The sequence below is a fragment of the Endocarpon pusillum genome (genome assembly GCF_000464535.1).
Source record: "Endocarpon pusillum Z07020 unplaced genomic scaffold scaffold3350, whole genome shotgun sequence".
Taxonomy (NCBI): Eukaryota; Fungi; Ascomycota; class Eurotiomycetes; order Verrucariales; family Verrucariaceae; genus Endocarpon; species Endocarpon pusillum.
The window spans coordinates 132,196-148,780 of NW_006916312.1; the positions used below are offsets into that span (position 1 = coordinate 132,196).

General features: G+C 50.7%; 3 protein-coding genes across 3 annotated transcripts; all 3 read left to right on the forward strand.

The window, feature by feature from the left end:
• Positions 1–932: 932 nt before the first annotated feature.
• Positions 933–6,541, forward strand: EPUS_01697 (uncharacterized protein; the record flags this gene model as incomplete). The annotated part of the gene is made up of 3 exons (XM_007804302.1): positions 933–6,050; positions 6,100–6,213; positions 6,269–6,541. The coding sequence occupies 3 exons, from the start codon at positions 933–935 to the stop codon at positions 6,539–6,541; spliced, it is 5,505 nt and encodes a 1,834-aa protein (XP_007802493.1).
• A 1,636-nt stretch (positions 6,542–8,177) lies between these two features.
• On the forward strand, positions 8,178–9,000 carry EPUS_01698 (uncharacterized protein; the record flags this gene model as incomplete). The annotated part of the gene is made up of 3 exons (XM_007804303.1): positions 8,178–8,518; positions 8,663–8,815; positions 8,922–9,000. 3 exons carry the CDS (start codon positions 8,178–8,180, stop codon positions 8,998–9,000), a joined length of 573 nt encoding a protein of 190 aa, XP_007802494.1.
• Positions 9,001–13,887: 4,887 nt separating this feature from the next.
• Positions 13,888–16,140, forward strand: EPUS_01699 (uncharacterized protein; the record flags this gene model as incomplete). The annotated part of the gene is made up of 5 exons (XM_007804304.1): positions 13,888–14,639; positions 14,695–14,729; positions 14,779–14,903; positions 14,954–15,179; positions 15,242–16,140. The coding sequence occupies 5 exons, from the start codon at positions 13,888–13,890 to the stop codon at positions 16,138–16,140; spliced, it is 2,037 nt and encodes a 678-aa protein (XP_007802495.1).
• Between the last annotated feature and the right edge of the window lie 445 nt (positions 16,141–16,585).

Here is a 16,585-nt window from a genome sequence, read left to right on the forward strand (position 1 = left end):
GGCTGTCAAGCCACCTACGTAACTGACACCCGTAAAATTGGACCCGACACTTTTTTGAACCTCTGATGTCTCACAATTTTAGGTTGTGGGTACTCGTGATCAAAGACTATGAGGTGAACGGGCAGTTTTAGTCTATCCGACCAGAGAGGATTCGCAGCCAGGGATGTGCAAAGGGATTTTGGTGGCCCTAAGGATCTTGACACAATCATATCGCCCTCCGAACAGCAGCCGAGTCGATCTGCCGTTCGATGCATCCGCCGTTGAAGTATATAGCCAAAGAAATGCCTGCATTAATCAACCGTTGCGTCCATGTACATACTGTATGCTATTGTAGTAACCATAGGGGGTAGTAGGATAGAAATATTGTGGATTAGTATATTGTTGTCATAAGATCCAACCTGAGCATTTCATTGTCTCAGCGTTGACACTAAATTAAGTCCGACATAGCAGTTGAAGCTTCGTCCCCTGCCTATATTGTGAATTAATGCTGTAGTCAGATCGTCCTCCGTCCTGCCCCTCGCTGGTCAGTCTGGTGGATGTCCTTCTTCCTTATGCAGGCTGCGTTCTGCTCGCCGGTGCTGGTCATGGTCTTCCATTGTGCTGGTGGTGCGATCATCGTCATAAGTTCAGGTCACACTACTTGCTCAGCGCCTGCCTCAGTCCCAAGAACACCGCTCTACTCGACAAGCACAATGATACCTTCGAGCCTCCATGACTAGGTCTGGGTTTTGAAGTCTACAGAACACAAGGAGGAGAGGGGATGCGGTTATTGTCGTTGCAAATTCTGTCATTCAGCCAACTCGGGTGGAGATCGGCGGCAGGTCCTCACGGTCTTAGTCGAATCAGCACACACAACCACAGACGCTCAAGGACTGTCAATTTCGCCAGCGTACGCAGATACCATAGAGCACCCGACCTCGGACCATTGTGCGATGCCTGCAGACAACAACCAACTCGAGACAACACAACAGGCACAGGGAATTCTACGAGGCAATACAATTGAAGGGCTACGGAAGAGGATGGAGGATGCGCTGGCCGACCAGCAGAAAAAGCGTGACCATATGTCCACAAGCGAGCCTCCGTTTTTACCAAGGAGTATTGCGGTACGACGAAGTGTCTCCGAGCATCCAAATTCTTCTGGAGAATCTGTCCAGGCGGTCGCTACTGGTTCAACAGAGTCGGTGGGAACCGTAAAGGGTGCAAATGTTGCTACACCAGGCGCTGTTCGCACGCCATCTTATCCTTTCCCCCGCATGGCCCTACGCCTTCCAAGAGGCCAAAGCCAGCTCTCAGGACCTCGACACAAGCCATTTACACTTCTCTCCCCTACAAACGTCCCTCAGCCAGGTGATATACGATCAACTCCAGCGGACCTGTCCTCGTCTGAGCCAGGCACCCCATTGCATCGACAAGATTTTCAATCGGGTCCAAGAGATGATGAAATCCCGGACGACCCCGACTATCCCCTCCCTGACCTTTATGACTTGGTACTTTTGCTCAATGCGGAGCCGGGCTTGGACGCGTGGTGGACAAGCGTGACAGAAATATTGGCCGAGGCTTATGGAGCGGAGAGAGCATCCCTTGCGGTGCCGGGAGATATGACAGATCTCGAAAACGTGCCATGGGGTCAGAAGGCTTCTTTCAATCTGCTCGGTGTTGATCACTCTGACTCCTCTCTTCTCGAGTCAACGGTAGGCTCAGAGCATGCGGGAGGTCGAGAGCAAGATCAATTACCTAGCAAGCGTGCCGAGGATACGCAAAGTGGAACGCATCTGAAGCTGCAACTCAGAGCAGACCTGAAACGACCACTCCTACAAAGCCGACATTCGATTGCTGGTGTAACACCAGACACCATGACAAAGACTTCTCAGCAGAGACCTCCCGGACCCATTCGTGCTATATCTGGACGTAACGAAATTGCGGCACTAGAAGCGCATCGGGCTGTTGAAGATATCCTACCGCATTCTGGTACCATAGTAGAGGAGCCAGCAACGGCTGCTGACTCTATGGGTTACTCTTCCGAGTCGGCCTCTCAGAGCACCAAGGCGGTGGTGTACGAAGCTCTCCGCGCTTTGGAGTCGGAACAAGACCCTCTCATCGTAAGGACGGGTGTCACGGCCTTATTCGGTAAGCGTAGGCCAGTTGTCATGACCAGGTCCTTCGCAGACAGCCCGGTATCACCCGGCCTCTCAAAATCTTCAGAGAGACAAAAGGGAGACGATAACAGCGTTCGTCAAAGCCGGCACAGGAATCGTACGCAACCACAGAAAGCCTCAGAGGTAGGCACTTCAAGGCTCCTGACACTTGAGAAGCCTAGCCTTTTACGTCGATATGAAGAATCCGAGCAACCAGAGCCAAGTCCATGGAGTCAGAGCCCGCATCCTTCGCCTGCTGCCCGGGCCGATCCTTCTGAGTCACCATTCTTTACTCATTCTGCGCATGTAGATGAAACAGCCTTTAATTCTGAACCTACAGCATATGATTATTCAGTCAATCAACCAGTGGTAGCAATCGGGACGGATTGTTCTAAAAGCTTGATCCACATACCTCTCATTCAACCAGTGCCATCCCGGCGACCTCTTTCTTCGAACTTGAGGTTCCCAACCGCGATCATTTCTTTGCTCAGTTCTATCACGCCGTACCCTCCTAGCCTCCGGCACTCTCTAGCTGCTCTTCTACCACATCTTGCCAGTTCCTACTCTTTGGCGCAGCAGTTCACTTCCCTTGAGGCTCAGATACATGTTCGGTCGCCGACTCGCTACAGTAGAGGTCTCGGGCTCGGAGGCACATTCTCAGACGAGAGTTCCGAGCTTGAGCTTGTGGCAGAGCTGAGCGGCCAGATAGCTCGAGTGCCAGGGGAAGAGCTTCGTCGGTCTGCCCATGGGAGTTTGAGGAGCCCTAGCGAGCGATCGACCATCTCTAAGAGTAGCCCCGTTGGCACGCCTGTGCTCGAATCTGCAAGCACAGGATTTACGCCTGGCCTGCCACCCACACCTGGGCGGACTGGTGCCGAAATGGTTGATAGTTATTTCTCTTCAAAGCGCACCAAGCCTGTGGGCCAGCTCCAACATCTTCCAAGAACTCCAGGACCAATAGGAGCTTCGAAGCCTCGACAATCTAGTGCTGAAGAATCGTTTGGCAGGACCAAGAAACAGAAGCCTGCTGGGACTGCCCAACAATTCGCACGGATAAAACCTCCAGTTTCTAAAAGGGCCGGTGCGTCATATCCATCCTCTCCTAGACAGGAAGCTGTACTAGAGCTGCTGGATGGCGAACCGCTACATCTGGAACCAGCGGCTATTGAGGCGCATGACCCCGGTAGCCTTCGTCATCTCTCGATAACGTCGTATAGTACCAATCTTCCTCGAGATCCAGGCGATCGATCTTTACCAGATTCAGTGTCGCAATTACTGTTGAATTCTGTCCCTTTGCAGCTCTTCCTAGCGAAACCCAAAACAGGCGAACTAATATGGACCAACAGTAAGTTCGATGCTTTTAGAACTCAGGCACAGCCCCACGGTGTCCGCAACAAAGATCCGTGGCAGAATATACACGATGCAGATCGACAATCTTTGGTCCGAGGTTGGAATCAGGTTCTAAGGACTGGCGCACAAATGACACAGCACATTCGTGTCAAACGGTTTAGCAATGATAGTGATTACCGATGGTTCATCTTCAGAGCCAATCCTTTGCTTGCTCACACGGGTCAGTTGATATATTGGATCGGGTCGTTCCTTGATGTGCACGATCAGCATGTCGCAGAGACGAAGGCTGCCGAGGAAAGAGATACTCTTCTCCGCAACGCGAAATACCAGGCACTAGCCAATTCTATTCCCCAGATTCTGTTTGAGGCTGTGGAAAACGTCGGCATAGTCTCGGCAAATGAGCAATGGCAAACTTTCTCAGGCCAATCGCTTGAGGAAGCGCTGAATCTGGGCTTCACAAAGCATGTACATCGCGATGATCTGGAGAAATGTGGTATCATATCGGCTTCTCAAGGTAACGACAGCACCAGGGAGAGTGCGTCGGGTTCGAGTGGGGTTTCCGACAAAACAATTACCCAGGGACGCCACGAACCACGATCCCCTGCAGATGCTCTTTCCTTGACAAGCCTTGTGCAGAAGGGTGTTGTCACGATAGAGCAGGACGAGAATGGGCGGATATCATACTCCACCGAAATCAGGCTACGCTCGCGTGGCGGTGAGTTTCGTTGGTTCCTTGTGCGTCTCGTGAAGGTCGAGTCCGATCTCTTGAACGGCGGCCGTGCATCGTGGTATGGCACCTGTACAGACATCAACGACCGACGCGCGCTCGAAAAGGAACTCAATAGAGTCAATCAGAGAATGCAACTTGAAATGGAGTCCAAGACGAAATTCTTTGCGAACATGTCGCATGAGATCCGTACTCCTCTTAACGGTATCTTGGGTAGCATTCCCTGGTTGGTGGAGTCCTCCTTGGAGCCTGATCAACGGCGTACACTTGACACGATTCAAAACAGCTCCAACAACCTGCGCGAGCTTGTGGACAACATTTTAGATGTTACGAAAGTTGAAGCAGGCAAGATGAGGCTGGCTTTCAAGTGGTTCCACATTAGGACTCTGTTGGAAGAAATCATTGACACCATCGCACCCCGTGCGATTGACAAAGGCTTGCAGCTTAACTATACTGTGGACATGAACGTCCCCTCCACTGTCAGAGGTGACCCGTTTCGGATCCGGCAGATGTTGATCAATTTGATGGGGAATGCAGTGAAGTTTACGGATCTCGGAGAGGTATACACGAGATGTTACGTGAAAGAGCCAGCGGAGGGCCAAGCGGTCCAGCCAAACATAGCATATATTGCTTTTGAAGTCATCGATACTGGTAGGGGCTTTAGCGAAACGGAATTTCAGTGGCTTTTCAAGCAGTTCGGGCAGATATTGGGCTCCAGTAATCACGATGCAGGTTCTGGCCTGGGTCTGTTCTTGTCGAAACAGCTTGTGGAGCTACATGGCGGCCAGATGAGCGCCACCAGTGAAGTGAACCAAGGCTCCACATTCAGCTTCTTTGTCCGGGTGGAAATTCCTTCAGGGGACTCTCCGGGCTCACCGTCCGCTACACGGCCCGGCAGTCAAAGGGCCAGTCTATCGGAAACAGCCCGCACGTCTTCGAACCCAGGGCTCGAAAGCAGGTTACCAGCACGACAGGGGATCATTCAGTCGCCTGGACTTTCGAAGTATGTAGCATCACCAGAAACGCAATCTCCTGCTCCGGCATCTTCTGGCAGCTCAGATCCATCGATTCATTCTTTCTCGGGCCATCAGACCGATCGGTCCTCCGTATCCTCTCTCCTTCCCACCCCCGAGTATGCCAAAGTAGACGCTTCCGGGTGGCGACAAAACTCCAGACTAAGCGAAAGGCAAGCCCTGACCGACAGTGCCATCGAGGCTTTTCCCGCAACGCGACGGTCAAGGAGCATTGACAACGGTAAAAACTTCTCAACGAAATCTCTTTCCGCAATACATCCAACCATTTACTCTATTGTTGTTATATGTCCAGCACAGTACGCTCGAGCCGCCGTCAAGCAGCATATAGAGCAAGTCGTCCCTTATCAGATTGCCGTCAATGTCACGACCTTGAGCGCCATTCAAGAATTTCTAGATCTCTTGAATGGCGCAACTACGCCTGTGTTTACGCATGTCGTCCTAGATCTGCCGATCAGTCATGACCTGATGCTGTTCATGCGCCAAATGCTGACTTTCAACGCGACTATCATACCCATTTTAGTGATCATTACTGACCACTACCAAAAACGTGACATCGCAGATGAATATTCTGCCTTGACGAAGGCAGGCCGGGTTGCATATATGGTGCACAAACCAGTGAAACCGTCTGTGTTTGCGTTGATCTTCGATCCGGCGCAACAACGAAACTTGAGCAAAGATCGTAACCGGGATATCGCTCAGTCTGTGACCGAGACCTTCAAGAACGTGGCAGATCGGGTCAAGAGCACATTTAGTGGAAAAGGCTATCGGATACTGCTCGTGGAAGACAGCGAGGTCAATCGGAACGTAAGTACATCAGAAATGCCAGAGAAACAATTTGACTGACATGCACTAGGTCATACTACGATACTTGAAGAAAGTCGAAGTTGCAAGCGAGACAGCGACGAATGGTCAAGAATGTCTGGACATGGTCTTCTCTAAGCAACCAGGATATTATTCACTTATACTTGTAAGTGGCATCCGGCCGTGTGACTGCGAGAAAGTACTTTACTAATGAGTTTCAGTGCGATATTCAAATGCCGATAAAGAATGGTTACGACACTTGCCGTGAGCTTCGACAATGGGAAGCTAGCCACAACTTGGCCTCTACACCAGTGATGGCTTTGACCGCCAATGCTATGCCCGAAGAACGGGCTGCCGCGGCCAGGGCTGGCTTCACCGATTACCTGACGAAACCGGTGGATTTCAACACTCTGGGGACAATGATGATGACGCTGCTTGATCCAAAGAAACCTCATATTTTTCTGCGGGACCGACGGGACCGGGCCGGAAGTTGAAGGGATTCCCTGTTGACTTCAGACCAGTAGTGAGCGATGTAAAGAGAAGCACTGCCTGCATTTTCGGGAGGTGTACGAGGTATACCCAAAAGGTAATGGTTTGCACAGATGGCGGAGTTAGCAGAGAGCTGGGAGCAGGCCATAGCACGATCAGATGTCTGCATGAGCGGCGCTATATTTCCTGTTGTTGTTATAGGTGGGCAATATCCTTATGTCGGGCGCGAGGCGCTGATAGGTTTGGTGGGCAGCAGAGCACAGAGCGGCGAATTCGGATTGGCCAGAGCCTTCATGACTAATCATATCTGCATTCGCCTGAGGCAGCCATAGTAGTAAGAGACATGTAACACATGTTACCTTGATGGGTGCTGGAAGGATGGCCTTGTAGGCCTCTCTAACCCACCGATCCATTCTTGCTGCCTCAATTGACGGGCATGTGTCTCCCTGAATTAGTGCCGGCCAGCACATAGTGCGCATGTCCGAGTTGAAGTTGCATGCCGGGGACATGTCAGAAGCGTAGAGTTGATGTCTGGAGCAGATCCTAATCCCATTCCCTATACAATTAGTCAGGGTAGCCTCATGTAGCAGCGACTGCTGGGCAGAAGGTGGGAAAGTCCACTGTCAACACATGAGCCATGATCACAGCGAGTGGATCAAGGCCGCCAGAAGTGACCAGCCATGTGCACTGGGCCGTACATTCAAAGCAGATCCTGCTGTGTTCTCTACTCCCCTCTCTCCGGCTCGCAATCTCACGTCAAGGTGTCCGGAACGAGTGGCAGCAGATTGTTGACAGCCTCAGTACATTACTATGTGGGCAATGGGTGTCTTAGCACTGTATGCAGCCTCCTCTTTAGCGTGGTTGATTTTCCATCGCCGCTTTCAGCAACATCACAATCCCGTAGACTTCCATGCCACGCACCAGCGGTCGCCTTCAACGCCTTTCAAATCCTCTGGCCCAACGACAATGCCCCATTCCGCCCCTAGATCCCGAGGCTAATGCTCGTGAAGAATTGAATTCTGCAATCGCACCAATCGCTTCTGCAGTCCTAAGCCCCCAATCCCCTGTGCACTCCGGCCAGGCATTTCCGCCGTGCCAGGGCTAATTCACGCATGGAGGGCAACCCTCGACGATCGTTGGACGATCTCAGCGTGTGCCGGGCAGCGCGGCCACCGGGCTCCCACAGACGAGGACTAGTCTCTTGCTCAATGAGCAGCACTGCTGGATCATATTGGCCTGCTGGAGCGGGGTCGGCAGAGGGATGAGATACGGATGCGATAGGTCCGGGCCTGGACGGTGAGATGGCCAGCTCGTCATGGGACAACTGGCATCCGGACCCACTGGGAAAGGGTATAAAAGGGAGTTCTTTTTCCTGTCGAGCCCCTTTCTCTCCTTCTTCCTTTTCCATCACTTCTTCAGTATCTGTCTTGAGCCTTCTCCACCACACAAATACATTCAGCCTTCAGCTCATACCACTTGCCATCCATACCTGCCCCATACTTCCTGCTTGGTGCTACTGGTCTTCCATCACTTCCATCTCTTGTATCTTACCACTGTCTCCTGTCGCCGTCATCCCCAAGATAGCCTTGGCAACATTTTAGTTACTTCGATACTTCTACATCTTCAGGCACAACATTCAAAATGGCTGCCGCAGCCCGTCGTCAATACTCCTACGCTGCTGCGCCCCAAAAGACTCTCCCTATCACAATGCCGTCCAAAGCACCTGCCTATCACTATCCAGTCTCTCGCATTGCCATGTCTCCCCCAGAGATGTCAGATTCCAGCACCACCTACAGCGGCAGCCGATCGAGTGGCCAGTCTTACAGCGCGCGATCGAGCAATTACGCCGCAAGTCAAAGCAGCGACTACGAGAGCTACAATTCGACGTCCGGCGTTGATGTTGTGGATATGCTTAGCGAACGGATGAATTCTGCATTCGAGCCAATCCGCATGGACAAATCGCTTGCCAAGCAAGCGCAGACGTGAGTACTGTTTTCCCGCCCCGCTACGATCTCTGATTGGTGCGGAAATTATCGTTGATCCCGAAACATGAACGACGCCACACCGTCACCTGCGGATGATTGTTTTTGCATATTACGAGAATTACGCTGATGTGCCCTTTGCAGATCTGGCCAGCTTAACGCTAAACAGCGTGAATTAGCGGAATTGCAAGCAATGGCTCAGCGTCGCCTTAAGGGTGCACGTAAAAATTTTGACGAAGGCATGCAAGCTGCTCGCGAAACGCGACGAGATATCGACTACATCAAAGGCAAAACCACGTAAGTCTCTTGGACATACCAATTGCATTTTTTCTCAACCACCGTCCTGCCGCTGCCGTCAAACAAAGATGTTCCGCGAATTTGTGGCACTGATTCTTGGGGATAGGTCGATGAAAGCGAAAGCCGAACGAAGAAACCCAGAAGCTTATGCCAAAGCCAGCAGGCGAAGTTACGACGATTATTAGAGGTTTCGCGCATACCGTCTCCCTACGCTCTCCTACCAATTCTCTACTTTGCGGGTGTTCATCCATTGCTGGAGTGCGGGGCGTTCATTGTGATTTTGTGCCCTTTTGGTTTCTGACGACAAAATTGTGCCTACTACTGTTTGAACGTCGGCTGCGGTAAGAAAAGGCCTGTGGCGACATCTTTGTGGTTGGTGTGCCGCGCTTGGATGGTGGTTGTGATTACTGGTTGATTCCACCCTGCAAGGCTGAAGGTGGTCTCCGCCCCGCCCGCCATTTTCCTTAGTGTCTGTCGCTGCTTTTGAGATTGCGCGCTTGTCCCCGCTTGCGATATACGCTATCTGCCGACGATCTACGCTGCAGTTGCGGAGCACGCCGGGTGTGATAGCATGACTTGCATTGCATCGGATCTGCAGCCTTCGAACAGGGAAAAGTCTCCGGTGTTCTGGGACTGGCTCGGTCGGCCCTTCTTTGTGCGCTGTGGGATGGCTGGCAGGGCGTCCGATTCGCTGGAATTCGGTCAAGCTGTCCTCGCGAGGGTTGCTCGAGTGGGACAGCGGATCAGATCTACTGCACACGTGCCATAGTTTGTCCGGGGTGGCAAACAAATGGACTAGACCAGATTCGGCAACTCTGGGAGCATCAGGGCGAGGAGGATTATCTGCCTGGCTCATTCGCCTGCTCTTGCTCTCCTCTGCTTGGTTGCTGCGGGTGGACTGTCTTCTCGCTTGTACCTACCTCAGTTATGGAAATCTGTCTCGTGAATTGAAAGTTCGTTGTACCAAAATGTCCGGCAAGAATTGGATGAAGTCCGAGACGACCCGGCCCTTTATTAGTTTCGAAAGGGTTTCCTGCTTGACGGGTGGTACTGGGCATACACCAAGGTGGCCAAACCTGAAGCCCATAAGGTGCGGAGAGCATATCTCTTTTCCTCGCTTAAGCCGTAGCTATGCTTCGTCCCACTTAAGTACCCCGGGTGACGGCTTCGAGTGCCCGTAAGGAAGTTAGCATGGTCAGTAGCCAGTCCTCATCCCAGAAACTGTTAGATTGGAGCACGAGATCGGGTTGTCCCAAGCCCCGAGCCCCTAAAGCGAAGACCCAAGACCCAAGACCCAAGACTTCTCACATGATTGCCTGCTTATTATAACTCTACTATGAGTCTCTTCTCTGCCCGCAAATGGGCACCGACATGCTAGTTTCCCCTCTAAACGTCTTGTCTTTCTACACAACCGACGACTTCGAAGCTTGATAGCAAGTAGTACGGAGTACACTGACGTTAGGAGAGGTCTTGGCTAGAACCAGACATCTAATTTCCACCATCTAGCAGTCTACGAGATCCTACTTTTCCACTAGAGCTCTCATTTGCAACTCGAGTATCCGTCACCAATGAAGTCAAGTCAGCCATCAGTGTATAGTTTATGGTTTCCCACTTGGACTTGAACTAGCAACTTCCTACCTCACCCTTGGAGCTGGTCCGTCGAACTTCTGTGGCTTTTCAGCCCCTTGAGCACTCTAACTTGCTCTCAAGTTACATTGCTTGTTGTCGCCGTGTTGATTCGACGGATGGATAGCAGATGAGAAAATGCTCTACGCGATGGACTCTACTGATTTATATTCTGTCAAAGTGGAACTCATCTCAACATCAAGCTTCTTATTCTTCTCACCTCTTGCCTCGCAGGTCAAGCTATTCGGTACCAGGCTTTCTTGTCTTTCAGCTGGGTTGAGAGCTTGTAAGGACCTTCTAACCCTAGCAGCGAAGAACAAGATATCAGTTCAAGGCGGGGTTTTGTTGAGGCACAGATTTGGTTGAAGCTGACTCATGAAATCCTTAGGAGGACATCCGTCTGCGCAACAATCTGGTGGCGATTGAATGCTGAATGACGCTCATAACAGGAAGGCTTGTTGTTGGCAAAGGACCTATTGGTCACACGAGCAGACATTGTCGATGGATTCTGCAGTACCTTATCAGCCATGATGGACTTTAAACGGATCGTCTATGACTAGAGTTCGAAGTTCCATTTGAGCAACATTGGCAGCAAGCAATCACATGCATGATGTGTTTTACCAAGACCGCCAACACAAGCCTGAGGAGAAGATTGGGCTTCATTTCCAAAATTCTTTGGAACAGCGCGTAACAACATTGGTATTACCATTGCGAACTAATCACCTTACCAATTGCGCGTCGTCTTCCACAAAAACAGCTTTTCCCACTACCAGATGCACCTACCAATGGGCAGTCTGTTTTTCCCATCCAAACCAGATGAGTTCACGTTGCCCCGAGATTGGGTTGTCACCTACGATGCATATCAGGTCGAAGGAATGTTCCCGTGACAATCGTCCCGGGCTGTCGGAAGTAATTACTGATACAGTTTGCTCTACGATATCAATAGGGGGAAACCCATCATTGAAAGATCACCCACCGCGTTTCAGCTGCTCCCTTGCGCTTCAACTGTCAGGATCGAAGGACAAGCCGTTGCCAGCCTTAAACATATAGTTGCCCCTGGAAGGATCCCCCAACGTTTGTTTTCTCCAAGCAACTGCCATATAGCAGATCTTGGGTGAGACCTTAGTCACTGTCTTTGCCATTCCAGCTCTCGAAACCAAGAGGTTAAGGCGTGAGCCCCACATTTAGAGGAGGCTTCCAGCAATAATCGTCGATCCTATGTCAGGAAAGATGCATAAGGCAGACGGTACTTAGTGACTAGGTATGAATGCGCTGGAGAGTCGCCAATATCGATACGGAGTGCGGAAGTATTAGAGTGGATACCCAGTCTGGCAGTTTGTGGCAAGATGACTGTATTTCTTTTCACTTCTTACCAACGAATATTTTGCGCATCACTGTGACACAGGGAGAGATTTTGTGTCGCCCTTGAATGTGACGATGACCTTGTAATACACTTCTGGTAGGTTCATATCCGCCTCTGATATGGATCCCTGCACATATGGGACTTCCAAATGCGCCCTGCATTGCAAGTGAGGTTACTCGTTGCAGTATGCTGCTAGCAGTGCATCCTAAGATAGCAAGACTGGGTGTACTGCTACTTTCGGATGCGTCTAGGACTTGGCTCCTTCCAGATCTCATCGCACCTTCTGCCGTGGTCAAAAGAGCTCTACTGCTCGGTGCCATATCGCCTGGGCGCTGGTAGCAAGATCAGAGATAAAGTCGCGTTTTCTTGGACCAGACAAGTCAGGCCGGGAAGCGATACAGCAGTAAGCTTCGAAAGACCGTACGTATTCGAATCAGAAGGTTGGCAATGACACTTTGTTCTTCAGAATCATCTATGGCATTCAGTTTTCTTTATACTTCGGACCAGACCTAGCGGCTGACGTTATCTGAAAAGCGACAACATGGTCGGAAACTGCAGGCATATGCCACGTTATCATTGGGAGACCATGACTTGGGGCAACTTTTCGCTCACTAGTATGCTCCCCATGAGACAGCCATCAACGCCAGTAAGACCAGAGAGTATGGGAGTCCATGCCCTGCTCTTATTCTCGTCATGCAAAACTACAAGGATATATGTAGCATCACCACCAGTAGCCAATAATGATGTAACTGAATTCTATCTACTCTTCTCTACAGAATCTATCTAAGGAAGAGCAGGCTAATATACTAGGGCGTTTAGAGTCACGTGACAGAGACCTTGGCACTGTGCTCTGCCACTGCACTCCTTAGCAGGAGAAGGCCCTCTGAAAAACTATGCCTAAATTACCATCAATGTGTGCTTAGTCTTCAGTCCCACCATGATATGATCTGGTTTACATAAAATTATGCAGCTAAACATCTAAGATCTAATTAAATTATGTTCTTTCAGGTGTCATCCTAAGGAAATGATAATCAAATTATAGCTAAATTATGGTCATTTGAGCCTCCTGACGATCCTTAGAATAATAAAACGCCTACTAAAATCACTAAGGACCAATACCGCGTCATTTCAGAGCCCTTCTCCCGGTGAGTATTCTAACAGATAAAACCCTACGCCGTTAGAGGATAGAGATCATTGGCATAGCAATAGACCTGGATAATTCGCCCATTCGCGCAGTCTTGACTGTCAGACCGTATGAGCGCTCATTGGCCAGTTATTCTATGCGTCATCCCTGCGTTTCGCCTGCTTTTGATTGGTCAATCTCTCCCAAAATTTCGCTTCTAATTTCGCTGACGGTACGGCGAAATTTGTACGTATATCTAGGCACGCTGCCCCTAAATAGATAGAACAAACTTGCTTTCTGCGGCCATCTCTGCAGACTGTTACACAACAATATATGTCTCTACCAGGCGTGCCTCTCGTGTATGCACTCTACGGACGCAGACCAGCAGGACAGCAAGGACTCGGTGGCCCACCTCTTGCTTGGCAGTGCCGACATTTACGGGTCCTTGAAGAGCTGTTGGATCAAAAAGACCGCAGCCCTCAGAGGATGGTAAACTAGCTTACGTAGTATGTCTGACAGAGCCACATCATACTAACCACCTTACATTCCAAAGTGAGCCTAGTTAGCTGGATCGAGATAGACCTTGGATCTTTACTACGTACAGATCCCACCGAGCAGCTGCAAGGTTGCCAGTCCTCGTGCGGGGTGCGTGGGGTTTTGGTCGATCCGAGTACCCTTTGGCTTCATGAATCATGCCATGAGTACTGCTGGATGGTGTTCGTGTGAGTTTGCCACCAGGCGGTGTCAGAACAACCGAACAGCACTCTTGGTCGCTTACGCAGCCTCTTCGCAGAAGGAAGAGTTGAGTGGTATATGTTCTGCGTGCTGCGCTCAGTCGCTTCGTTCTGATCGGCACGGCCAATGATGTGCATTACCAAATCAAGAATTCCTGCTATATCCTTCCCTTCATAGATTACCATAGCGAAGAATCTAGTCGGAGGAACTCTTGAATCAAAGGCCATGGCTCCACCACCCACTTCAGAGGTGGATTGTCTCATTGTTGGTGCAGGTCCTGCAGGCTTGATGGCAGCCACGTGGATGTCTCGTTGCGGTATCAAAACTAGGATCGTTGACAAAAGAGGTACAAAGGTTTTCAACGGGCAAGCGGACGGTCTCCAATGCAGGACTCTTGAGATCTTCGATTCTTTTGACTTTGCGCATCGCGCGTGGCGAGAGTCTAACCACATGTTGGAGATCTGTCTTTGGAACCCAAACGACCAAGGTGTCATTCGAAGGTCGGACCGCATTCCTGATACCATTCCCGGTATCAGTAGATTTCAGCAAGTCGTCCTGCACCAAGGGCGGATTGAACGGTTTTTCTTGGATTCGATCAAGGAGCACAGTAACATCCAAGTCGAGCGTGGTGTCCTCCCAGAAAGACTGGAATTTGATGCTTCGAAAGCAGAGGACGAGGATGCGTACCCAATCACGGTGACATTGAGACATCTAACCGACGAGGAAGCTACACCGCATCAAGATCTGAGCAGTACTGCGACCAACCAGGCTTTGAACGGCAGTGCGCCTCAGAATGGAATGTTCAGGAGTAACCTTGCTGCCGATGATACCGATGATCTGATCCGGAAAGCCAGAGCTGAAGCTGGGTCTACTGAAATCGTCAAAGCTAAATACATGATCGGTTGCGATGGAGCCCATTCGTGGACAAGGCGGCAGATAGGCTTCAAGATGGAGGGTGAGCAGACAGACTATATCTGGTGAGTATATCGGGAAATAGACGACCTGTTGTCGAAGACTGACGCTTCAACTCAGGGGAGTGCTTGACATTATCCCTATCACGAATTTTCGTAAGCCTTTTTCTTCTTACTTGGGTCCTTTAGGGCTGATTGTTCGCAGCCGATATTCGTATGAGATGCGCAATCCATTCGGCAAACTCAGGCAGCGTCATGGTGATACCAAGAGAGAACAAGCTGGTGCGATTGTACATTCAGATCACTACAACGGAGAAAGATGGGAATCCAGTATGATACGACAAGGATGACAGCGTGTTTCACTTTCTAACGCTATATAGGTCGAACGTGCTAAGATTGGACCACAAATGATCTTAAAGTCAGCACAAAAAATCATGCATCCATACCACTTAACGTACGAATACTGCGATTGGTGGACCGCATACCAAATTGGTCAAAGGGTGGGCTCAAATTTCTCCCTCCACGAACGTGTGTTTCTCGCAGGAGACGCTGTACATACACATTCCCCGAAAGCAGGACAGGGCATGAATGTCAGCATGCAAGACAGTATGTAACCTATGCCTCCTCGTGGCCTGCACTCTCAACCTCTCCATGCTGACAACATGCAGCATTCAATCTAGGCTGGAAGATCGCCTCCGTGCTCAACAAAATCTGCACCCGCTCCATCCTCCAAACTTATCAATCCGAACGCCGCCGTATAGCTCAAGATCTCATCGCCTTCGACCACCGATTTTCCCGTCTCTTCTCTGGCCGACCGGCCAAAGACATCATGGACGAAGAGGGCATCTCCATGGAGGAATTTAAATCAGCTTTCGAGAAAGGGAACATGTTCGCCAGTGGTATCGCGGTTGATTACGGGGCTAGTGTTATTGTTGCGAAAGCGGGCGATCTGGCGGAGCAGGGGGATGGCACAGCTGCAGAAAGCCCAGGGCGGGACGACAAGAACCGAGTTGTGGGAAAGCAAGACCTGGCCGGCGACATCAAAATCGGCATGCGAATGCCAAGTTTTCAAGTCCTCAACCAGGCAGATGCCCGGCCCTCCCAATTCCAAGAACTCCTCAAATCCAACGGGCGGTGGCGCGTCGTCGTCTTCGCTGGCGATCTTCGAGATCCGGAGCAATGGGCCAGATTCACGAGTTTGGGAGAAGCATTAGCCCAGCCTTCCACGCTCTTCTCCCGCTGTAATGCCAGGGCTGGCCCGAATTCGGTCATCGAAGTCCTAACCATCCACTCCGCGCCTCGCACTGCGATCGAGTTGCTGGATCTCCCTGAGATCTTCCACCCTTTTTCAGAGCGAGAAGGCTGGGACTACTGGAAGGTGTTTGTGGATGATGTGTCTTATCATGAGGGGCATGGTCACGCGTATCAGAATTATGGCGTTGATCCAACCAGAGGGTGTTTGGTGGTGCTTAGGCCGGACCAGTATGTTTCTTGGATTGGGGAGTTGGAGGATGTAGGAGAGATGGAGAGGTTCTTTGGCAGGTTCATGCGTGTATCCGCCGCTTAGAGGAGGTGAAGGTAGTGGTAGGTGGTTTATCGTTGCGTCTGCTGATGCGGCTTGCATGTTAGGATGCGCTGGGACGGTGCTGGGGGACGGGTAACTTTCTTATGTATAATTCGATACTACGGGGGGCTGCTATGAGTGACATCTGACTTGGTAGATACGGTAGATACCTGGTCTTGATGAATCTCCTGGTGATTGTATTCCTGCAACACTATTGTCTCCATTCTATTTGATCAGATGAGTAACTGACTACTTAAGCACCCGTAGTAGTTACTGGTATCACAGCATGGTACTATATCATCGCTCACCAAGCTTAGCAAGCAGACGATGGTGGTTTGAGACCATACGGAACTACAGTTTGGTCCCTCGGGACATCTTCTTGCAAAGGCAAACCTTCGTCTGGTGCAGCACAAGACAGAACGGCTGGTTCAGTACCCTACTAACCACT